Consider the following 25,172-nt stretch of genomic DNA (forward strand, 5'->3'; position numbering starts at 1 on the left):
ACCTGGCACTAAAGGCTGAAATAATGCATTATATGTACTTAACAAAACTATGACAGGAAAAGCAGCTTTGGAATATAGTTATTTAGATTGGAGAAGTATCAGGAAGGAGGTTGCTTAAATCTTTCTCTACCTGATACTTTCCTATTGCAACTCCAGCTCTCATACTAAAAAAAATGAATATATAAATTAGTACTCCACTTTGGCCTGAGTCATACCCAGAGTTTGCTTTCTTATCTAATAATTGTTTCCATGAGTCTCGTGAATTATGTTAAAACTGACAAGAAGGCATGGAAGAATAAGGAAACTCAGAGAGGATGCATTGAGTGTTTCTAGTATGTATGTTTGTGGTCAGCAAGTTGCTTACTAGAGGACCACTTAAGTAGCGAGTGGGGGCGATGGGCCATGCTACCACACATCACAACCCAAAGGTGCTTGAACAACAGGTTCTCATTGTAATTACCACCCCATACCTCTTGGTTGGCAACTAGAAACCAGCTTAGGATGCATCCTTACTCTTTTGTGAGGCTTCAGTCCTATCTAAGAGTAGTCCCAACTGAAACCAGAAGAACACACTTCTGTAAAGCATAGGTTGAGAGAAGCTGAGTAGTCGGTTAGAGTGTTGGACTAGGACTTGGGAGACCACTCAGCCATGGGTGTTCACAGGAATATAGGAAACCACCTTATACCAAGTCAGCTCATTGGTCTATTGAGCTCGGCATCATCTACACTGACTAGCAGCAGCCCTCCAGCATTTCCAACCCTTCCTGGAGATTGGACCTGGTGCCTTTGTTATGCAAAGCAGGTGCTCTGCCACTGAACTACAGCCCTTCCTAAGCTCATTGGGTTACCTTGGGTCAGTCATTGCCTCTCTGCCTGGCCTATGCCACATGCAGGGTTGTTATGAGGATAAAATGAGGAGGGAGAACTTTGAGCTCCTTGGAGGAAAGGTGGGACAGAAATGTAATAAATAAATATACCCAGTATGCTCTCAGGCACACATACCAGGAAGTAAGTCCCCTTCAAATATGCAGCCCAAATCTATGCATACTTACTGACAGTGGTGCCAACATGAATAAAATATTGAGGAGGGGGCAGGCAAGCCCTGTCCTGCATAATCAACACAGTGCGCGGCGAGTGACCCCCTCTAATATTTTATTGGGCGGCTGAAAGGACCTCCTATCTAAGTGGGGCTTACTCCCAGGTGAGTGTGCATAATATTGCAGCCTTCCTGGAACTTCCTTATCATTAAATACGTATCACTACTAAGCAGTGTGCACCATACAAGGTTAGTTTAAAAAAACAAAGCACTGATATTTCTATTTTCTTAGGAAATAAAAATTCAGAGGCACCCTTACAGAAAATTTATTCTCCACCCAATTTGTAACCTGGCAAAACAGTCAGCCTTGCTCAGTACCACACAACAGTCTGCTCCATTTCACCGCTGCATCCCATAAACAATAAAAAGTAATTTCGTTTTAGTTAAATTTAACTGCTAATTGGAACACTGCAAATTGTATGCTCTTCTGCATGTCAGCGTGACCGCGCGGTGCAAAAAAAACCAACAACAACCCAGCAACACTCTGAAGTAACTCCATTCATTTTAGTCCAGAGTATTTGCGATTTTTAAAATATTTCGGAAGTGCGAGGTTGCAAAAACGGAACTGGGAATCCGAACACTGCTAGTAAAGAAAGGGTGTCGGACTGCACACTTTTGCAAGCCAGCAGCGAGCCTATGCCAGACTACAGTATATGCCTAATTAGAAGCCAGCACTACAGAAGTCAAAGAGTCGTGCTTCCTAATAAGTGAACCTAGGACCCTAGGTTAACAGCCGGCAGGCAATATACAAGGACACGGATTGCACCCCTTACTCCCTATTGCCTGCCCCCTTTGCACGCCCTCGGGAGACCCCTCACTCTCGCGCACTGCCGTCCTGACTCTCGAAGGGCGCGTCGCTGGCGGGAAAAATTTGCTCAGGGCGGCGTAGCTGTGCAGAGTCGCCAGGCGCGCTCGCCAAAACGCAGCGGCGGCGCCACCACGCCAAGGCACCGCTGGGTGAGGCAAGTTGTGCTGCCCTCAGGTAGGAAGGCAAGCGGCCCGGGGTCAACCCACCGCTCTCCAAGTCTCCCCTCCGCCCGCTTTACCTGCTCGAGGAGCCGGCAGCTGAGGGACGCCGAGCGGGAGAGCTGCTTTCTCTAGCGCGGGGGGCTCCTCTCTGCGCAGGAATTCAGGTCTTCTTAGTTCTCCAGTGGCGGCTGCTGCTTGAAGCAATAGAGGGGAGTGAGGGGGAAGAAACGCCTCTGCTCGGCTGGCAGGCAGGCAGGCAGCGCCCCTGCTCTGGAGAGGCGGCTGTCAGCAGCGCTGGGGCGGCTTCGCCCACCTCTTGGGCGCGCCACCCACGCGCTGCTGAGCTCGGGCTCTAAGGACCCGCTGCCTCGCCGCTAGTCCCCCCTCCCCGGCCCCCGGTTGTCCAAGGGCGTCTGTTGCCTGCTCGTCCGCGCGGAACTAGCCAACTGCCGGCAAGGTGGGCTTGCTCGCTGCTCTTGCAGAAGGCGGGAAGCCAGCGGAGGCGGCGGTAGCGCGCGCGCGCGCTCTGTCCCTCCTCAGGGAAGATTGCGAGGCAGAGTCTGCTCCACGCATCCAGTCGGATTTGCGGCGTGCAGCCAACGCCTACGTTTGCTGGAAAGCAGGTCTCCCTGGAGTCAGTGGAGAGCGCACCCCCGAGGACACGTGTATAAGAAGACTGCGGCCTCTTAGGTTTTACATCTCCCCACCCCACCCCCGGGCCCCAGAGGTCTTTTAAGAGCTGCGTCCCAGGGAGAAGTTCAACAGGTGCAGACTTTCCCTCGGACGCAGAGATGGCGAGAAGAAAGTTGCACCTGTTGAGTTTCTGCCGGGCAGAAAACGGTCAAAGGCAGCTTCTCCCACTTTGAGTGTCTTTGCCTTTCTAGTTTGTAAGGTTGGTGGCAGGTCCTGTCTCCTTCCTTTCCCCCATTGTTGTGAGACAGTTTGAGAGACAACATTTGTTTAGAAAGCGGGATAAAACACATAGATAATAAAGTACTACTAATAAAGCTTTTGTCAAGAAAAAGCTGACCATTGTGCTCTGCTTTAGACCACTTGCCCAAACATTAAAATTCATGGGTTGGATCAGAACATGGAGACAGAACTCTGCTGAAATCATTACTTTACCGACACACACACACCAACCCGGAGCCCTGCATTTGTAAATGGATGTGGTTGTGTGTATGAGACAGGTGGGTGGGTACTATTCTTACCATTTGTATGCTGCAGCCAACAATTTACCCCCAAGAATAAGGTTTTCTTTCCATGCTAGAAGGTGCAACTGCCTAGTGATATTTTGACCAGTCTTCCATTAAGTTGTCTATTTCTTTTTCACTGGTTATAAGATTGACAGGTGCATAATGCAATCCTCTCACAGGAGGGAGAACTACTTCGGAACGCATGGTTGGGTGGGAAACACTTGTTGGAAAGTGTCCTCATGGCAAAATCCCTCTATCATATTTGGTAAAGGTGAAACACCTTGCCAGTATGTGATATCCCTGCATTGCTCGTCACAGTTTAATCTTCTCCTTTCCTTGCTTATTGAAATGTCTGAATCTATCTTGAAATATACAAGAGAGATGAAAGGTTACTGCAGCAGATGCTCACAAGCTGCTTGGTGTGCATGTTAAGCTGCAGGCACTAGGATAGTTACAGATAGCTGTGTGTACAAAAAAGGGCTCCGACCTGACTTGAAACCACCTTTTTTTACTTAAGGATCATTAATGTGGTTGCCTGTCTCCCCTGTCCTGTCTACGGTGTTTGTGGAAATGATCTAATCTTTTCAGCATCCAGCTAGAGACTCTTTGTTTAGTAGTTTCTGCTTTTGCTGCTGGGGACAGACTATCACCAGCATATAACTCCAGTGCTTAAAAGCCTGCACTGACTGTCTACCCACGACTGGTCTAGGTTCAAGTTTATTGTATTAATTTACAAGGCTCTTAAAAACTTGGGGTCCAGGATAGCTTAGCAACTGCGTGATGCCTTATATCTCTACCCAATGACTGAGGTCTTTGGGGAAATTGCTGTAGTGGCCTCTCATGGCTTGGATGCATGATTTGCATCCACCAAGGGCTGTGTTCAGTATTGTGGGCCCAATTTCATGGAACTCCCATTCAGCTGAGATCAGACCCCACTCTCTTGGATGTCTGATGCCCATTGAAGACTGCTTTATTGCAGCAGACTTATAACGTTATTTCTGATTGCATAGTTAAGTTTTTAACTGATTTTATTTATATTGTATTTGCTGAGCTATCACTTAAGAGACAGATAGCTGGCAACTTTCCCCTTTTTTTAAGGGAAATTCCCTTATTCCGAATAGGATTCCTCGCAAGCAAATGGAAAAGTTGACAGCTATGAAGAGACAGTTTTAATTAAGTGGCATATAAATTGTCTAAATATGCCCTCTTGTCTCCTAGTCTGCTCTTTGACCTGCAGAATAAGGTGGCTAGATTTGCAAAACCATTTCTTGTGTATAAAGAAGCATAAAGTTGAATTCCCAACCCAAGCTCTTCCTAAGGCCCAAAGTCAGATATGCATACCATTTCAGTAGGCTTATTTATTAGTAATCATCCGAGCAAGCAAGAGTGGTGCTTGCAACCTCCAGGAAAACAGAATCAGGGAAACATCAGGCATGACTCAAGGAGGCCTAGAGATAATAGAGAATGGCCAATTACAGCAGAGCTTAATATTCCAAGTCACTATGTATGCTAAGAGGAAGTTATCCCAGCTGCGGGATGAAGCAGGCAATTTTCTCAACTGTTCAGAGTAACCCCTGATGTTCTGTATGCTTTGCCTGGGTCTTTAGAATCTCCACAACTAACAGTATTATCTGATTTACTGTTCTTGCACTGTGCTGATTGATTCCAAGAAAACCTGTTGGGGAGTGAGGCAATCTGAGGTGCTACTGTGTTGGACTAACAGTGGGTGAGCACCACTGAAATAAATCACTACTCCCCTTTGCCCACACTGCAGAGCACCATGCATGCAAAAGAGAGCTTGCCCTCTAATAAACATCACTTGTTATTTCAATCTATCTTCTCCAATCCCTCAGTTATTTTTTTCTCTAGTGCTGCCACTGGGCCTTGATACAGAAGCTGATAATTTCTGTTTGGAATGGTGTGTCATTATTAGTCATCTGCTTCCTGCAATGAAAGAAGTTAGCTTGCCCCTCAGCATGATGTTGCATGATCAATGTAACAAAATAAATCTTCACTTCCAACATGCCCATCTACCCAAGGAATCTTCATTATTTAACCCTATCCAACTACAGTGGTACCTCTGGATATGAACGGGATCCGTTCCAGAGCCCCGTTCGCATCCTGAAGTAAATGTAAGACGCGACTACGCATGTGTGGGTCACGTTTCGCTGCTTCCACACATGCTCATGACGTCATTTTGAGTGTCTGTGCATGCGTGAGCAGTGAAACCCGGAAGTAACGCGCTCCGTTACTTCCGGGTCGCTGTAGAGCTCAACCCGAAAATACTTAACTTGAAGCTATGTCAACCTGAGGTATGACTGTATAGTTTCTTTCACCTACCAATGACAATTCACTATTTATAATGGCCTGTGCAACCACATTTCTCTTGCAACATACTGAACAATGATATGCACCAATTCATGCTCTTTTTATGGCTCACTAGGTTACTCTGTGTGTGCCTCTCACTGGCTGTCAGGGACTGGACAGAGGAGGAGTGGTGGAGATTGCCTCTCCAGCCTGAACCTTCCAGAAAAGAGGAAGATAGTATAGATTTACAACAGTGGTTTGCGGGAGGTCGTAGCTCAGAGACAGATGAAGAACAAAGTTGGGAAATAGTGGGCTTCTTAAATCGTGGGCTTCCCACAGGCATCTGGTCAGCCACTGTGAGAACAGGATGCTGGATTAGTTGGGCCACTGGCCTGATCCAGGAGGGCTTTTCCTATCTTATCAGTCATTTTAGAGGTGTCTGACATTTCCTGCATAGTTTTATCCAAAAACCTAGTTTCTCAGGACCCTTATTCTGTAGCTTGTGAATATAATGCTTAACTCAGCCCTAACAGTTGAATAATTGTTACAAACAAAAATAGTTTGAAGGCAAATCATACCATGTTACCATGACTCTGAGCTCACTACCTGAATAAGGCACAGATATAAACAAAGATAACAAAGAAGCCCACAGTATGAAAACATCCAAGGACACTTATGCCATCTCATCCTCTGTCTCGCTTCCTCCTTTCTTCACATACCACCCACATTACTAATACTGTTTCTTTATTGAACAGCCTGGGAAATGAATACGCAACACACCCACTCTTTTGGAAAGGTTACCACTCTTCTTTGGCCTGTTGTTGCTGGGATTATGTAAGGCATGTAGGTGGCATATACACTTCTGGATATTTTATCAAGGTTGCTGGTGGGGACAGCATTGCTACCATGGAATAAAGTAGCTCTCCTACACATTTGCTTAATCTGCCTGCCATATTTATGCCACACTAATTAAATAATGGGAGAAGCTTCAGAGAAGCTGATGAGAAGGCTTTTGTATGAAGGAGACATCTGTGAATCAATGCCTTAATATGCTGCAGATTCCCAATTTTAAAAGTGATGGGAAAAACTGCTCAGATTGAAAATGCCAGCCATTCTCTCTCTTTGAGCATTTTGGCAGTACCAGTAGTTCTGCATTGCCACCCAGGCTTAGTCCTTGGTAGAGTCATCCTTAAAAACCAGAAAGTGTTCAGCATGACAGAACAGCTAGACTCGCAGGGGTCAGCAAACTTTTTCCGCAGGGGGGCGGTCCACTGTCCCTCAGACCTTGTGGGGGGCTGGACTATATATATTTTTAAAAATGAACGAATTCCTAATAATAATAATAATAATAAATTTTATTTATATCCCGCCCTCCCCAGCCGAAGCCGGGCTCAGGGCGGCTAACAACAATAAAACAATACAAAAGTACAACACAAACAACACTCTAAAATCATTCATTATAAAATTAATTAAATTCAAGCCACTGGCCACCATTGGGCCAGAGCTCCACGAAGATTGCTGAGGGAGGGAGTCAGGCTGTGCCCTGGCCAAAGGCCTGGCGGAACAGCTCTGTCTTGCAGGCCCTGTGGAAAGATGTCAAGTCCCGCAGGGCCCTAGTCTCTTGTGACAATGCCCCACAAATAACCCAGAGATGCATTTTAAATAAAAGCACACATTCTACTCATGTAAAAACACACTGATTCCCGGAACGTCCACGGGGCGGATTTAGAAGGCGATTGGGCCGGATCTGGCTCCCGGGCCTTAGTTTGCCTGCCCATAAGCTAGAGGGCATCATGCCACACAAACAGTTGCCAGTGTTGCCATCACATATTTGTGTGCTTACATGAAACAGGACTATAGTGACATTGGTCCTTTAGTGATACCCATTTAGAAAATATACTGTACATGCACAGAATAAGTTATAAAGCTTATTTTTAATTGCAGAAGTGAATGCGATGCCAATATTAAGATGTTTTAGCTGCCTATAGTAAACCTTCCTATAGGCAGAAATAATATTCTATCTATTCAGATTTCCTACCTTCCAACAATGGGTTCAAATCGTGGCTGACAAATAGCAGTGTGCATATTTAAAGTAACGAAAAAGTTAAGTTGGAAGGCGTTTTCATTAGCATTTCATCTTGGATGGACAGACATTTTAAGTGTTTTATTTATATTAGCCTCACTTTATCCTTTTGGACTGTGTGCACTGTAGTACTGCTACTAAATAATGTTGAAGACTAAAATATTAGATACCACAGCACTGGGCAGCTAATTTTAATCAATGATAGGAGAAAATGCTGCGCCACGTTACAAAACACCCCACTCTGTGTGATTGCTTGTCCTTTTAGTTTTTTAAGTTAAAGATAAAACTACACATGTGTCAATACTTTTAAGATTACCATCTGTTTTGAAAGGCTTGTATTTTAAACTCACCTAAGAGCATATGCTCAAGTTTTAATGCCAAAAATGTTTTTACAGCAGTATTCAATCAGAGAAGCCATGGTCTGGAACAGAAAACAAGGAACAATTATTTCTTTTATCTGCAGGAATATGAAATACTGAATTTAGGAACGAGAGAGCAAATGCGTTGTTGTCTCTACTTACAGTAAGTAGCCAGAGAGTTTAAAGGAAATTTGATCTACAACACTGCTTTATGTTCTCAGTTATTCAAGCAGTGAGAAGTTCAGAGAAAGATTTTATATCTCAATTTTTAACTCACATTAGGCTTGGACCAAAGACATTTCCACCACTACACTAGCGGAACAGGCACCGTATCCAGTGCATGCTCAGCCAAGGAGAGGAGGAGAAAAGCAAAGCAGAGAGCTAGAAACTATGGTGTAAAAATGGTAGACATGCCCCCAGCGTCCATGAAAACTGCCCATGCACACCAGTCACAAGACTGCTGGACCACGGATAGGCTGTTCAGAATAGCAGGGTAGCATGTGTAGTGACCATTGTGGCATCAATTCCATGTTGGGAACACCTTTACCTGTTACATAGCTGTTTCTCTCTTGGAGCTTGCTAAGGTACAGGGAACTGCTTGGAAAAAGGTTAACATCTCCGGGGGGGGGGGGAGCCAGGAGCATGGACAAGGATGAGTGGTGAATCCTGTATTTGTGGGAGAGCAGCTTGGGGAAAGCAAAGGGACACATCCAGCACGAATAGTTAGCTAGAGCACATAGTTGTTACCATGTGTTATCATCTACACATATATAATAAAGGTCCACCTAAATGACACATTTAGATATTTAACCAAGGGTCATGGTGTGGCATGGCAAATGTAAGGTTTTCCAACAGAAGGAATTGGGAACAAGAGAAACTTTAGAGGATTCAAATATGTGGTTTATTACACAAATAAGTTGATTAACTACAGAGGGAACGCTCAGTTTGAACCACCAATAATAAAGCCAAATGATAAAGACTCAATACGTACCTGGGTTGAAGAAACGCTGCAAATGGCTTTCTACAGGAAGGAATTGTGCCCTCCTTAGGTATGCTTTTCTAATTTATCTTGATATGCCTATAAATCACCATTGGCAGCCAGCTTAGAGTGAATCACATCCCCTGTGATTACACCCCCCCCAATTTTCACTGAATATGCACTTAGCTGCTTAGTGACCTCTTCCTAGATCTGAGATGGGATCTATCCCTCAAAAGCGCATGCCACAAATATTTTGTCGGTGTACAATGTTATAAAATGTTTTCTCGAACCATAAATCTATTACTTCTTCATCTAGGCTACCCTTATCCATTATGTGGGGTTGATTTGTCATGCTACTTAGTGGTGGTGGTGCAATGTGTGATACCTAATAATAATAATAATAATAATATAATAATAATTTATTATTTATACCCCACCCATCTGACTGGGTTTCCCCAGCCACTCTGGGCGGCTTCCAGCAAAATATTAAAATACAATGAATTTCTTGCATGTTGTTTTCAGAAGCTGTAGGGTTTCAGATAAATATACATTTACTGTTTATGTCTTGCACTTGTAGCCTGGAAGCACCCCCCATGGAGCTGTAGCCATTCTTGTTGGATGTGGATGTAGCTGTTTTAACTATAGCAGCAAACTCTCTTGTTTTGCTGATTATGTTGGTATTGTTAAAACCTCACCTATGTGGAGAGTCACTTCGCACAAATGGAACACTTATAAAGAATAACAGTTCTACAGAGAGCAAGAAAACAGTAAAAACAACAATAACCCTGTTTAGTAAAATGTGCAAGTTAGAGAATAGTAAAAAATTAATACTCCTAATACAGTGGTACCTCGGGTTACATACGCTTCAGGTTACATACGCTTCAGGTTACAGTCTCCACTAACCCAGAAATATTACCTCAGGTTAAGAACTTTGCTCCTGCGGCAGCAGGAGGCCCCATTAGCTAAAGTGGTGCTTCAGGTTAAGAACAGTTTCAGGTTAAGAACAGACCTCCAGAACGAATTAAATACTTAACCCGAGGTACCACTGTACATCAGAACACAAATGAAGTTTTCCAAAACGCTTAAAAAAAATATTCACTTGTTCTATATACCTCACTTTGAGGCAATGGGAAATTATTCATCTTCAGAATGTTGCCCTTTCTTTTCTCACAAGTAGCCCCACTGGCATCAGTTAGATACTTTAAAAGTCGCTTTGAGTCAGCTTCTTGTTGTAGAACAGGAAAAATAAAACCATTTCCCTCAGTTCTCTGCGCAGCTAAGTGCAGTGAATAGCATAGCACAATGAGTGACAATATAATTACCAGTCACTAAGAGAAGTATAATACAGATATAATTTAATCCCCCTCATTCATGCTTCCCTGGGAACAAAGTGTTCTAAACAGCTTAAAAATTAAATATTGTTTAATAGTAGAACTAGCAAGAAAGCTGAAACCAGCTGGTCTGCATTACAGTTCCAAAAGTAGACTGGTGATTCAACTAAAATATGCCAGCCTTCAGCAAAATTTTGGAGAGTTTAATTAGCAGACTGCTTTTCCCTGTGCACAGTGGTGGCCGTTTAATGGGTAACAGTGGCCCCTTTTTTTCAGATGTTGCCATTGTCATACCTTCATGCGCATATATAACAGGCTCTTTCTTTTATCCACCTTCACTTGTGTCTATATATAAAGTGAAATAACTGATCACCCCTACCTCGAATAACCCTAATAATAAAAGTTCAATGGCTGGGAAAAGCTGGAACAGCAGCAGTAGTGAGTGTAGTAAAGAGCTAAATTAGGTCCCTATAAAATATATTCCTGTTCCTAAAAGCAGCCCACCTAAAGTGCATTGCATTCTTGAACAATGTACAGGAGGTGAAACAATTCATTGTGCCATAACGCCAACTTTAGAACTAGTGTGAAATTGGCCAGTTCATTCTCTTTGTGTCATGTAGTTGGAGTCTTAGAGGAAATGGTAATAGGGATTGTGCATACATTCCTTACATTGCTATGGCATGTACTTTAGAAAGCTACTAGTTTTGAAATAGCTTCAGGCCTATAGGCATTATTATTCAATGTGATGTATACAGAGCAATGAGAGGCCAGGCTCATCCATGAGATGATCAAACCCGCTGTGTAGCTCACCAGGAACAGAGGCAGATTTGGGAGCTGCCACAACTATGATTTAGAATGGAGCACCATAGGCAGAGGGGCACTGGATTTTAGTGTTGCACAGGGTGCCAGTGAAATTTGAGACCCCAAGATCCACCACTGCAAGGAAAAGAGTGACAGTGGAGCAGCAGTGAATCAATGGCTTCTAGAACTTCTTAGTTGGCAGAGATGAACACCAAAGGCAAAACTTTGTTTTTACTCTCAGGCAAAATGCATTTATTTATTTATTTATTCAATACATTTCTATATCACTCTTTGTCACAAATAATCTCAATGCAGTTACACATCTGACAATCTTAATACTACAAAACAGTAACACACAGTGACATATTAAGATCAGTACTGAAATCCAATTTAGGCATTTTTACCCCAGGACTTAAATTACATTGATGAACGTAAGTTCATGTCATTTTTGAACTCCAGAAAAATAAAAAGGGTTTAACTCTATTTAGTATAATAATTTATTTTTAAAGCCATAGATGATTTTTAATTTTAAAAAATCAGGTGCATCTGTGACAGATGGCCCAGGTAAATCAGAGCTTGATGGAACAATACAGGCAAAATTCTCAGTATGCTAAGCAAGAGCTTCACCTTGATTGTCTGTGGGTACAGCTAGCCAGAAGTGGGTGGAGACAGCACTTCGAAAGGGAAAAGGAAAAGAGGGAGTTTTTTTGGGGGGGGAGGGGTTCCTGGCATTTGGGAGACCATCCAAGCCACCACTGCTTCAGGTATTTTGGATCCCCAGTACTGGCAGTAAAATCTGCCTCAATTAGGGTGGAAGGGTGTATGGTCTCCCTCACCACCTTTGGACTCTGAAGTAAATTGGGATGTTATAGTTGAGTGTTAACAAAACACATTTTGTACAACTTGGGGTTTTATATATACACACACACACACACACACTTTTACATGTTGATATAAGCTCAGCAGCAAACTGAACAAAGGCTTGCTCTAAAATTACAAAAAGAGCACTAAATGGAAGATGGTACCAGGGTGGAGGAGTAAAAACGTGTTAAGGAAAATAATTTGACAACAGAGTTCTGTTTGAGAAGCTGAAGGGGGAAAAGACTATGTATCAGATAGTATTATCCAGAGAATGTTTAAGACAATTTCACTAATTGTCATTTCCCCCCTATTCTGTAGGATTCTGTGGCGAGATTGACCAACACAATTGATGGTAAATTACTCACTTTTAAAATTTCTTAATGGAGATTATAGTAACTTCTTAGCACTGGTAATTACTCCAGGCAGTGATTCATAAGCAAAGTGACTGCTGCCTAGCAACTTAATTTTTTTCTTGGTTTTCATAAAAAAAAGCTATCAACAGCAGGAAAAAAAACTCCACTTCCAATTTTAAACATGAAATTGATGAGACCTAAAGTTTGAGCTGTTGCCAGAAAATTGAAATTTAATGTGAGTTAATGGCTGGAAACTAAAACTTATGCATTGACCAGTGGCTGGTTGGGGGCTGATGGAAGTTGCAGTCTAAGAGAGTATTCATACAAGATGAAATTCAAAACACACCTTTTTATTTATGAAACAACAACAAAAACAAACCCATGATTTATTCTGTCAGCCATAAACATGGAATGCATTTTTCAGTGGACTTATGGAAGTCTCACATACACAAGAGACAACTTTTTATTGTAGTTTCTACACTGTATTGTGCTTGTTGTGAGGAAGCCTCTCCACCAACAGAACTTGCATTAGCCTGAAGCGAGTGAGCCAGAGATGAATACTACATGAAAGAGACTTGGTTCATTTATTTCAGTGGAGCTTACTCCCATGTAATTTTGGTCTCTGGGAGGGCAAAGGAGAGCCTGGTGCTCCCTCTGTCTGATTCTCAGCATCTGCAGTTGTCAGGGGGAAGCAATGTGGAGAGCACATGAGGGAGGGAAGCGTTTATTCTGCCAAAATGGATTAAATTAAGAAGCTTGTTTTGAGCAAAGAGTTGTCACATCAGGTGAAGTTTAGATGCTCTTTTCATACACTTCAAATTTGTACTGAATGCCATTCTCTTCTTGAATATCAGCAGGGACACCTGGGAAACTATGTAGAGAGAAAGCATTGCTTGTAGTTTGATAAAAAGAATAATTACATATTTGACTAAGCTGAAAGAAACATGAAGAGATTATTTTGTCCTTCACATATTGTTGGTTCTAATATTTCTTTTCAGGTTTTGCATTAGCATAAATTAACTTGGGAAATATTTTGTTATGCCACTAATAGTAAAGCTTCAAATGAAAATGAGATATTACTGTTCATAAAATACTTACCTAGGTAGAAGCCTGTATTTTTCTAAATCAATTTCTGGAAAGAATGTATCACTTTCAAAGTAATGCAGGATTCTTGTCACAAACAATCGTTGATGAACTGGCTTGTCCATTGCTGCCTTAAAAAGCCAGATAAAATGAATGAATATGTGTTTTCTTAATTAGCCAATACAGGCAATTTTAATAATATATCATCAATCAATTTACAGATAGTAAATTGGTTTTAAATGCAGTATAAGGAGTCTCTATAGGAGTATATTGTATTTTAAAATGGGGTTTCAGAGTTTTTAGGGGTTTTTGAATGTCTTATGTAGATTTTTCAATTTCATTGTTCTGTATGGGACAATGACAATAAACATATCATATCGTATCATAATAGGGCTGCCATATTCTGAAGACACCCCCCCCCCAATCCTGCATCTCCATGCAAGGCCTGCTGGCCGCTGGGAGCAATTCAGGGCTTAGCATGGCCCTGGGAAGGCCATGGAAGGCCGCCTGATGCAGTGCTTCCTGTTCCAGGGCACAGAGCCTTCTGAGTATGCGTGTGCCCCACAAGTAGTTGTAGTTGTAGTAGTAGTAGTAGTAGTAGTAGTAGTAGTAGTAGTAGTAGTAATAATAATAATAATAATAATAATAATAATAAATTAAACCCCCAAACCCAGACAATCCATGAAAAATGCAGAAATCTGCCTGGATGGGTGCTCTGGCCCCCCCTCAAAAGGACATGTCCAGGAAATCCCAGACATATGGCAACCCTAGACAGTAAGACATTTACTGAAAACTGTAAACATCTTTAGAAATATTGGAGTTTTGGGAAGCCAAAAGGAGCAGACAGATTCTCAAAGGACATCACATGGTCACAATGAGTTACTGTTGTTTAATTTGTATCCCAATTCTCCACAAAAAACTGCACCCAAAGTGGTTTGCAGCACAGCAAAAACAGAAACTACAAAAATAATAAACGGCGCCACACAGCAGTGACACTGACATATTAAACAATTTTAACAAATACAAAGGTGGTTTACCCTTATTGGACTCCCTGTGCAGCGGGCAGGAGTCAGATATAGTCGGGTCTATTCAATGCCTAAGCCAATACTGCTCAAATTCTGTAACCAATAAAGTTGTGGCCAAAATTTGCCCAATAACATTAACCAAATATCCTGTCCTGGTGTTTTTCATTCATCTTCGAGGGGGTGGTTACAGGGTCTCGACATACAATAAAGTCAAAAGCTCAAAACAGTTGCAGAGTGAAAAGATGCAAAGAGTAAATTATGTTAGCAAAGTCCTAAAAATGGCAGCAATAGTATACAGTACATAAATATCACAGTGTAGCTATACGAAAAATCAATTCTGTTAAACATGGGAGCAGCAGAATATTTTCTCAGATCCTCGACCCATTCATATAGTTAATGCCAAGAGTTTCCCAACACTTAACATACAGTGCCCTGTAGCCTGCCTCTTACAAGGATGGTCTAACCCCCCCGCCCCGCTCTCACACAGGGCATTCTTTTCAATGGTCTCCTCCTCTCATTGATGACTGTGGTAATTATGGTCGTGTTTCTGTGTCCTCTGCTGGATTTTTTTTTTAAAGAGCTGAACCCACTTGTGGTTTTCCTTTACATCATGTTAACATAGAAATTAGGTCTGAAAACAAAACTCAGAGCATTATCCACTTGAAAGGACACTACAAGAATCCCTGTGAATACAATAACTGCAGGGCAGGAAGATTATCACAACCACTCCTGTTGTTTTATTTCCAGACCACAGATATAAAGCAGAAGACAATTTTCACAACTTGCAAACAAATCCAAAACCATTCCTCATAAACACATCTATAGAAACATATGTCACACAAAGATAATTTGACCCAAGAAGATAAAAAGATTTATGTGGGGATTAAAATTTTTATGAGGCCAAGCTTTTTCAATAAAATAAAAAAAAATACAATATATTGGCTGCATTTGGACATCATGCTAAACTATAGTTTAGCAAGACATGAATAAACATAGCCTTTTCCTGGGCTCCTGCACTCCACCTACTTTCCACCTGAACACTCAGGAAGAGAAGTTTGATATATTTTCCTTCTGCTTTGATTATCCATAGCTTGTTGTGCCTTCTAAACCTGACAGAATGTAGTTAATCTTAATTATGGTTAGTTTCAAATAAGCCATGTTTAAAACATGGTTTCTGAAGTTGGCTTATTAAACTTAACCATACTTAAGATTAACCACAATTCCACATAAGACAATAAACAGTGGTCAACCTAAAGTTGATGCAAAAGCTTCTAAATTCCTCCTCTCAGACATCTGAGAGGAGAAGGGAGGACTGAGAGTGTGGGAGGAGGTTAGGTTATGCCAAACCATAGTTTAGAGTGACATCTGAACACAGCCATGCACAACTGTATTAATTTAGCCTGGAATGTGGCAGCCATTTGATATTTTTTTTAAAGGACACATAAGGAGAAGCAATCAGTTTTGAAATATTGTGCATTCTGATAAGTGCAGCCTCTTTCTTTAATTTACAGATGCAGGAAACCGCCCCCAGGCCTGCTTATGAAAAGTACACAACCAGCTACAGCTATATGGTTATCAACATAAAGATTTCAACATAAATAATTCTCTTTCCACTTTTCTCCCACAGAACACTTAATCTTCTAAAGATTCACTTAAGACTGAGTTGGTAACTGTTGCTTTGACAAACGTCTGTTCATGCAGATCTAATCCAACAATTTAAGTCAGCAGTTGCTGAGGCCACAAATTTATAAAGCAACTGGTTCAGTTTGAATACTTTCAGGTAAAAAGGAGAACACATCAGCGAGATAGAATTCTTTTGGCATTTAATGACCAAGAAAAGCCAATTTTTTATTTCATTTCTTTATAAGGAGTGCACAGGAATAAAATTATACTATCCATTGATTGTAATCCTCTCTGTCCCCATTGCCTGCTACCAACTTTTGCAATGCATTCACCACTACGACCAAATCAAGACAAAGGCATGATCAAAACCAGAAACAGATTTTTAAGTACTTGGGGCTACATCACTGATGGGGAAAATCTGGGCCAGGGGCCTCCAGGCTTCTTTAGCTGGCCTTCAAAACTCTCACCAGGATATACCCTTCACTGGCCCTGTTTCACAGCCCACGTGTTTTTGCCAGGCTACAATATGCCCTTGAATTCTGATAATGCTTTTTGGTTGTCTGGGTGGAAGTTGCAAAAGTTATGAGTGAGTTTTTCAAATTTACAAAGGTAAATTTCACATTAGTTTACTTTGCTCACTTTTATGTCTTCTCCCACCCACCTCGGACATATGTACTTCTATTTCCGTGTAAATTCTGCAACAAAAAGTCCACCATTTTGCGTAAGGAGAAATTTCTTGCGAATTAAGCAGTGAAGTTGCTGCCACATGTGAAAAGTAACTTCCAAACTGCATTGTTGTTGTTGTTTAGTCATTTAGTCGTGTCCGACTCTTCGTGACCCCATGGACCAGAGCACGCCAGGCACCTCTGTCCTCCACTACCTCCCGCAGTTTGGTCAAACTCATGCTGGTAACCTCGAAAACACTATCCAACCATCTCGTCCTCTGTCGCCCCCTTCTCCTTGTGCCCTCCATCTTTCCCAGCATCAGTGTCTTCTCCAGGGAGTCTTCTCTTCTCATGAGGTGGCCAAAGTACTGGAGCCTCAGCTTCACGATCTGTCCTTCCAGTGAGCACTCAGGGCTGATTTCCTTAAGAATGGATGCGTTTGATCTTCTTGCAGTCCATGGGACTCTCAAGAGTCTTCTCCAGCACCATAATTCAAAAGCATCAATTCTTCGGCGATCAGCCTTCTTTATGGTCCAGCTTTCACTTCCATACATCACTACTGGGAAAACCATGGCTTTAACTATACGGACCTTTGTTGGCAAGCTGACGTCTCTACTTCTCAAGATGCTGTCTAGGCCTGTCATTGCCCTTCTCCCAAGAAGCAGGCGTCTTTTAATTTCATGGCTGCTGTCACCATCTGCAGTGATCATGGAGCCCAAGAAAGTAAAATCTCTCACTGCCTCCATTTCTTCCCCTTCTATTTGCCAGGAGTTGATGGGACCAGTGGCCATGATCTTCGTTTTTTTGATGTTGAGCTTCAGACCATATTTTGCGCTCTCCTCTTTCACCCTCATTAAAAGGTTCTTTAATTCCTCCTCACTTTCTGCCATCAAGGTTGTGTCATCTGCATATCTGAGGTTGTTGATAATTCTTCCGGCAATCTTAATTCCAGCTTGGGATTCATCCAGCCCAGCCTTTCACATGATGTATTCTGCATATAACCGGCAAGCCACTCCAGTAACCTTGCCAAGAAAACTCCATGGACAAAGATAACAGGCATATATAAACTGCATTGTATCCTGCTAAAAAAAGTTTCATATGGAATCTAATACTAGTGTTTGCTTTAGAATCCTCTGTGTACATAATGCAGAGTTTTCAGAGAGGATTCATTCTGCTGATTATATAAAACAAATTTCAAGGGAAAGGAAATACTAAGAAACCACTAAGGATTAGCTCTTGAATTAATCCTTCCATTCTTGCAGTGCCAAATCTTCCCTTGCTAAGCACTTGCAGCTTAACAAAATGAGGGGAGAAAGAGAAAACCCCACAGTGAACGTGGCCCACATACATACATCTACTGACACAGGACAGTGGGCAACGTTCAGCTACTAATCTCACACAGTTCTTGTACACAAAAGGAAGGAAAAAGATTCCACTGCATCTTATAAATGTTGTTGATTTTTTAAAGTCACATTGTCAGTTGGCATCAACTCCAATATAGTTAAGACGTTGCTACATTTCTTTCAACCAAGTCCCCACCCCCACACCTCTTATTCAGAGCAGAAGTTCAAATCCTCCCACTTCAATCTTAGCAAGCACTTCTAAAAAGGCACTTAAAATACAGAAGACTGGGATTTAAGTGACTTATGCCTCCATCAATGAGTCATGCTCTAACCTTTCTTCCACCCGTCCCCCATTTTATAATTTTCCAAGGAGATGTCAAATCAGCATGTTTCTTTTATATGAATAAGAGTTTACTGCTAATTTTGGATAAATAATTTGACATTTGTTTTCTGTATTAGAACTGTGTATTATTTTAAAGGCCTGAACATCTCCTGCATGGCACTGCTTCTAGAAAGTGTCAGATCATGTACTACAGTCCTGATGTGGCTGCACTGCCACCACTTGTGATGTTTCCATGATACTAGAACCATTCTGCCCTCCGTGTTGATGCAGCAGCCTCCATCATCAGCACTACTGAACTGGCAATTGCCTGCAAGCATAGTGTAGATTAGCACACTCAATTAAGCAGAGCAGTACTGTATAAAGGTAAAGGTAAAGGACCCTTGGACGGTTAAGTCGTTAAAGGCAACTATGAGGTTGCGGTGCTCATCTTGCTTTTCAAGCTGAGGGAGCCAGCTTTTGTCCAGAGGCAGCTTTCTGAGTCATGTGGCCAGCATAACTAAACCACTTCTGGCGCAATGGAACACCGTGACGGAAACAAGAGTGCACGGAAACGCCATTTACCTTCCTGCTGCAGCAGTACCTATTTATCTACTTGCACTGGCATGCTTTTGAACTGCTAGGTTGGCAGGAGCTGAGACCCAAAAGAGCCTGCTATGCCTGCTAATTTCATTCAGTTTTGTCAAAAAGAAAAGCTATAGCTGTTTGTTGTTTTCTCCACTATAAGCACTAGGGAGGCACACAACTTTGTTTTCCCCAAACTGGGATTTGGATTCAGATCAGAGGTGAACTGGGCAGGCTCTGAAGCAGTCTGAACCAAATCTGTATGTTTCCAAAGCACCAAACTGGAGTCTAAGCCAAATCTTGTGGTTACTACACACCTCTACCAATGTCCCTCAAAGCAACTAGTCTCTAAAATAAAAGTTAAACAAAAATGCAAACTAACAATTCAATAAATGATTATCATAACTTCAATTCAAAACATGCTTACTATAGTAAAATAAACCCCAATGAACACAGTCAGACTTACTTTTGAGTAAGCATGCATAAGTCTGTACTGTATCGAAATTTTCGTATAGCTGAAGAGACCCTAGAACAGCCTTTTTTTCAACAATTGGCTTAAAAAACAGGTAATGATGGAGCATGGTGGACCTCTTTAGAAAAGGCATCCCAAAGTCGAGGTGCTATGACCTTCTCATATACCCACCAGCTGAGCTTCTGTTGGTAGGGGTGACATAGAGCATAGCCTTTTAATTTAACATGAACGCAGAAGTGGAGTGCATGCAATAAAACAATCTTCTAAAGGCAGACTCAGGGTGGTACTCAACTACAATTTACTCAGAGTAGACCTATTGAAATAAGTGGACCTAACTTAGTCATGTTAATTAATTTCAAAGGTCTTCATCACACAAACCCTCTCAAGTAAACCAGAGTAAATAGGAATGTTCCAGTCTCAGAGTGACAGGCAAACAAGAAGTGAAAGGTGCGCTTCCTCCTGCTTTCTTCCCTCTTGCTTGCCTAGTTCCAAGGGTTTGTCTACTTCCCCAATGTAGATTCACTTACTGTCGTAGCACAATGTGTGTGTGGGCATGCACCAGCACCACAACATCTTAAACAAACTTTTTAATGAATCCTTTTAGGGGGGGAAAAGGGCTTATTAAACTATTGCAATAACCCTCAAGAGTGAGGTATGGGCTGTTAGGGTCAAGGACATACCAGACTTCTTCCCTGTATTTTTTTCACATACACACACACAAAAGTATTGGTAATTTTTTAGCCTACAGAAAAATGGAAAAACATCCAAGTATTGATCTACCAAATTACCCAGTAATAATATATAAAGCTACTTCCCCCAGAGTTCCGGTACGTGGTATTACTGATAAGTACTTGGCATTTATTTTATTAAAATGTTATTATTAAAATGATTTCATAAATGAAATCATACAAAACATATTGGACTACCTATATTTAGATTTTTGCTGTTTTGTACAACATACTATGTCGTACTCTCACTCCCCCGACATTCTGGCTCTGGGCATCTATTCAATGTGAAGCTTACAGAGTAGCATTTTTAGCAAATCGGTGAGTATGCTGACTGCTTTTGTTGGGAAGTACTCTATTAAAGAGACAGTTTATCTTTTAAACAGATAGTTGCTACAGTAATAAAGCACAAATAAATGGTTCTTAATTAATGCAAGGAAAGTAATTGGAAAAAGCTGGAAGCCATGCTAAATACAACAGAATAAAATATGTTCTTTTAAACACTCTGACATTAAATATGGAGCAAAGTATCGTATTTTATGAGAGTGTACAGCAAAGGGTTTTCATTTTCCATTGTTCAGTGACTGATAAGCTTAACAGCCCCTCCTGTCCTTTTGCCAAATGAGTAATTCTTTACACAATGCTTTAATCAAAAAGCATTCAGGTAACACTGTCCATTCGTGTATAAAACAGCCTCAACCAGCACATTGTTTGCCACTGAAAACTGTTTATGAATCATGGCTCAGAAAATATATTTAAATCTACCAAACAACAGGCACATTTAACTCAGTGCCATTTGCACGTCTGTATAAAATCTGTAGTGGCTATATAAAAGTTATCAGTGAGGTGGATTACAGTTGTTGCCAGAACAAACAGAAAATGAGCCCTGCTTGATCAAAGGCTCATCTAGAGCAGCACCCTGTTTTCACAGTAGCCAACCAGATGCCTTTGGGGAGCCTGCAAGCACATGAGGGCGAGAGCACATTCCCAACTCAGCTGCAACAGGTAGCACACAGGTATCATATTTCAATCATAGTCTGTAACTCTGATCTTGCAAGTTTGCACTACTAGTATTGACTCTATCATGTTCTTAGTCCATACACCAGTAGACTGTTGTATATGAAACTTCATGCTACACTGTACCAGTTCCTCTCTAAGGGGCAAACTATGTGTGATCCTCAATGTATCATGAAGAATTACAGTATCACTAAGAATTATCTCCAGGTAACGTAATCTTCGGGTTGCGAACGCGGCAAACCTGGCAGTGGGTTTGCCACTCACGAGTGCGCAAAAGCGGTCCTCCGGTTACGAAATTTTCGGGATACGGCCGGGCCTCCAGAACGGATCCCGTTCGTAACCAGAGATACCACTGTACATCAATATGTTTCACCAAACAACACAGTTCCCAGTTTTATTAGGACCACGGTATCCAAGGAGGGGAGGTTTATTTCCCTGCACAGTCCTGACAAAAATAGCAACTCCAAAGCATTGCTATTAGCTTCAGAAAAAGGCTCCCATCAACAGTAATGAGAACAACCTTCCCCCGGCTCAGATTAATATTGAGTGTGTATTTCAGAAGGATTGCTGGAAAATAGAAAGGGTTAAACCTCTTTTCATGTTGCAGTGCAATGAAAATCGAACTCCCATGCCTGCTGTTGTTGTTTTTTAATGCACTTTGAGGGGCCTTCTAATGACATACTTAGCATCACATGAATAGTTTGGCCCTATGTGGTCTGTTTGAAGGAACAGTACAAGCAGCAGGAAAGAGGAAAGACTAGGACAAATCATATTCAGCATTGAGGATCCAGCATTTGTTCCCCCCCCCTGTAGGTATGAAATAGAAGCACTTATGAAAATCTTTAGCTAGTGCTCTTCTTTGATACTGCCATCTTGTTGAGTAAAATAGAAGAATTAAGACATGCAGAATGAATAGTACTTTGTATTATCCGCATTATCACACCTCCTGTAATGTAGCTGTAATGCCAGGTTTTGTTCCAAAGAGTTCATTATGCCCCAGGCAACACTCTTGGAACCCATAAGGTAAAGGTAAAGGGACCCCTGACCATTAGGTCCAGTCGTGTCCGACTCTGGGGTTGCGGCGCTCATCTCGCTTTATTGGCCGAGGGAGCCGGCATACAGCTTCCGGGTCATGTGGCCAGCATGACTTCTGGCAAACCAGAGCAGCACACGAAAACGCCGTTTCCCACTCCCACTTCCCACTCCCGCCGGAGTGGTACCTATTTATCTACTTGCACTTTGATGTGCTTTCGAACTGCTAAGTTGGCAGGAGCAGGGACTGAGCAACGAGAGCTCACCCCGTCGTGGGGATTTGAACCGCCGACCTTCTGATCGACAAGTCCTAGGCTCTGTGGTTTAACCCACAGCGCCACCCACGTCCCCATTTGGAACCCATGCAGAAAGCTTTATGACAATATTCAACACATGAGAAAGGAATGTGTTTGGAAGAGGATCCAAACATTGTCAGAAAGCTATGTACAATGGGCAAGAGTCAACGTTAGTCATCCTCAGAGAAGACCCATCAAAATCAGCAGACTTACGTTTGATATCACTTACGTTTGATATCACCCTACGTGCCTTCTTAATTAAAGGTATTTCTGTACAATCACCATGTAGCTGTGTTAAGTGTATGTAATTCACTACGTGTGTGTGCTCACCCTGCTGGGGCACCCTGCTCCCACCACCCCTCCCATTAGCCCTTTATAACTTTCCCTTCCCGCCCTAAGCAACTATGAACTTGCTCTTCACGTTCCCATGCCCCCGCTTGTACACAACCCCACCATCCTGTAACCTCCTGCATCTTCCTCCTCACCCACATGTTGCAACTATGAAGCACCCTTTTCACTTTCTGCCCAGTTGTGTGCAGGCCACCCCGCATATACCCAGGGGTTTACGTTTCGAGGCAGCACATGCCTCAGTGAAAACATATATATTTGAAACACCACTGAGAATGTCTGCAAACACTAAATTCTGCCCCACCCTGCCTCTTTTGGTGACATAAAGGAACATATTTATTATTAATCACAATTCTAACCCCATCATTCTTGCAAGGGGTTTGAGACAGGCATTCTCCTGTCACTTCAGAGTGCTTCCACAGGTATGTGGAAATTTCAGCTCCTCAATCCAAGTCCAACAGTATGATACTTGTAATGGATTTTCGTACATACCCTAGAAGTAAAATGATATTTTGAACTGACTAGGATAAAGTAGCAATTTTAATGTATATACTTTCACCCCAAACGTGTATGGCCAGAGTTCTTTGGATTGGGTGAGGCTACAAATTAAACCAAACCACAGAGCCTAGGGCTTGGCGATCAGAAGGTCAGCGGTTTGAACCCCCATGACGGGGTGAGCTCCCATTCCTCGGTCCCAGCTCCTGCCAACCTAGCAGCTCAAAAGCACGTCCAAGTGCAAGTAGATAAATAGGTACCACTCCGGCGGGAAGGCAAACGGCGTTTCCGTGCACTGCTTTGGTACGCCAGAAGCGGTTTAGTCATGCTGGCCACATGACCCGGAAGCTGTACGCCGGCTCCCTCGGCCAAGTAAAGCGAGATGAGTGCCGCAACCCCAGAGTAGTCCACGACTGGACCCAACAGTGAGGGGTCCCTTTAACCTTTAATTGGTAAAGTTCTATACCCCACTGTCCCCAACACTGGCTTTGCCTAATGATGTGGTGCAAAAGCTGTTACATTAAAACATGTAACACAGTAATGTCAAAAACAAAGCTTTCAAAAGCAAATTCATGCAACTAATGGATTACATAAAATAAAATGATTCATTTCAATTACCAGCAGATATTCAGTACCCATAGATAATTTTCTACCCACACACCTATTCATAAAATAATAGTAGTCTTTTAGAAACTCTTATCATTCAGCATACTACATCTCTGATAAATGCACTAAAACACTTTGAATTTTTATTGGTGTTCATGTTAATTTAGTCCATCTCATTAAAACCATAATGTCAGCTCAAAAATAAAGCTTTCTCTAGAACCACTTTACTTTTTCCTTGCAGGCTATCAGGAAGTGGCTTTATTACCAGAACTTGAAGTTATAGACAGAATTTACATAAAAATGTTACATTGACTAGTAGAGTAGCATACTCTATTGGGCAAGACAGCCTGTGGCTATGAAGTTAACCCACCACACGAACAACAGGACGCAGGGAACAATAATAAAAAACAATTAATGCCTGAGAGTTGCAACGCTGAATAGCATTGCTCTCTTTTAAGTAACAGGAAGTGAAGCAGAAGGCATAAAACTTAACTAGGTTAGATATGAAGAATATAAATTATTAACTGAAGTATACATTTTTGGAACACTACAAAAGCAGCTTTGTGAAGCATGCATTTTGACTGTTCAGTTCTCAATTGGCGTTTTCTTCTAAATGGAAGATAAACATACTCCAGTAGGAGGCAGGTTATTTTAAAATGTATTTCAGGTTCTCAGAATTCTTCAAGTCAGTTCACAACATCCATTGAAAATGAATGTTATACAATAAACAAACTAAAATGCATAATAATAAAACACTAGATGTCCATATTAGAAGGTTACAGAGGCCAAAAGCACAAAAAAAGCTTCACTATAGTAACCAGGATAACATATGTATATATTTTATATAAAAAATATCAGTAGAAACTGGGAAGGTAAAAAATGTGGTGAAAATGTGCACCCTTCTTTTTAACAATTCACGAAGGATTGTACTTGTTTAGCCTGCATTTATTTTAATGTGGCTTGCTGCAAAATCCCATCTAAGGACCATTAAAATAAATAAGCAAAAACTGTATTGTTTCTTGGTGGATTGCACCTAGCTGCTGCCTTCCCACTGGTGTGAGATGGAGAGGGAGTGACTGTGCACCCCAGGCAGGAGGTGGGGTAGGAGATTATATTTATCTGAATTTTGAGGCTGTGTGAGTTTTTATCTTGCACTGCTGTACAATGTGACTGGCTGGCATTTTGTACCAGCCACTATGGATG

At 41.9% G+C, this 25,172-nt stretch overlaps 1 protein-coding gene across 4 annotated transcripts in view; it reads right to left on the reverse strand.

Annotated features, from left to right (window-relative positions):
• Window positions 1-25,172, reverse strand: part of LOC128423738 (dihydrofolate reductase-like) — a 31,365-nt gene that overhangs the window by 1,766 nt on the left and 4,427 nt on the right. The window contains exons 5-6 of one of the 4 annotated variants that reach the window (XR_008332824.1): window positions 13,434-13,545; window positions 11,346-13,206 (exon numbers count right to left, since the gene is read on the reverse strand). Coding sequence is in view for 2 of the 4 variants with exons in the window: in XM_053409217.1 (XP_053265192.1) it covers window positions 13,128-13,206; window positions 13,434-13,549 (195 nt within the window). In the remaining 2 variants the exon portion in view is untranslated. Of the gene's footprint in view, window positions 1-2,142; window positions 2,734-11,345; window positions 13,207-13,433; window positions 13,550-25,172 lie in introns of those variants that run through there. The other 3 variants (XM_053409217.1, XM_053409219.1, XM_053409216.1) reach the window with 3 other exon arrangements.

The sequence above is a fragment of the Podarcis raffonei genome, chromosome 11 (genome assembly GCF_027172205.1).
Source record: "Podarcis raffonei isolate rPodRaf1 chromosome 11, rPodRaf1.pri, whole genome shotgun sequence".
NCBI lineage: Eukaryota > Metazoa > Chordata > Lepidosauria > Squamata > Lacertidae > Podarcis > Podarcis raffonei.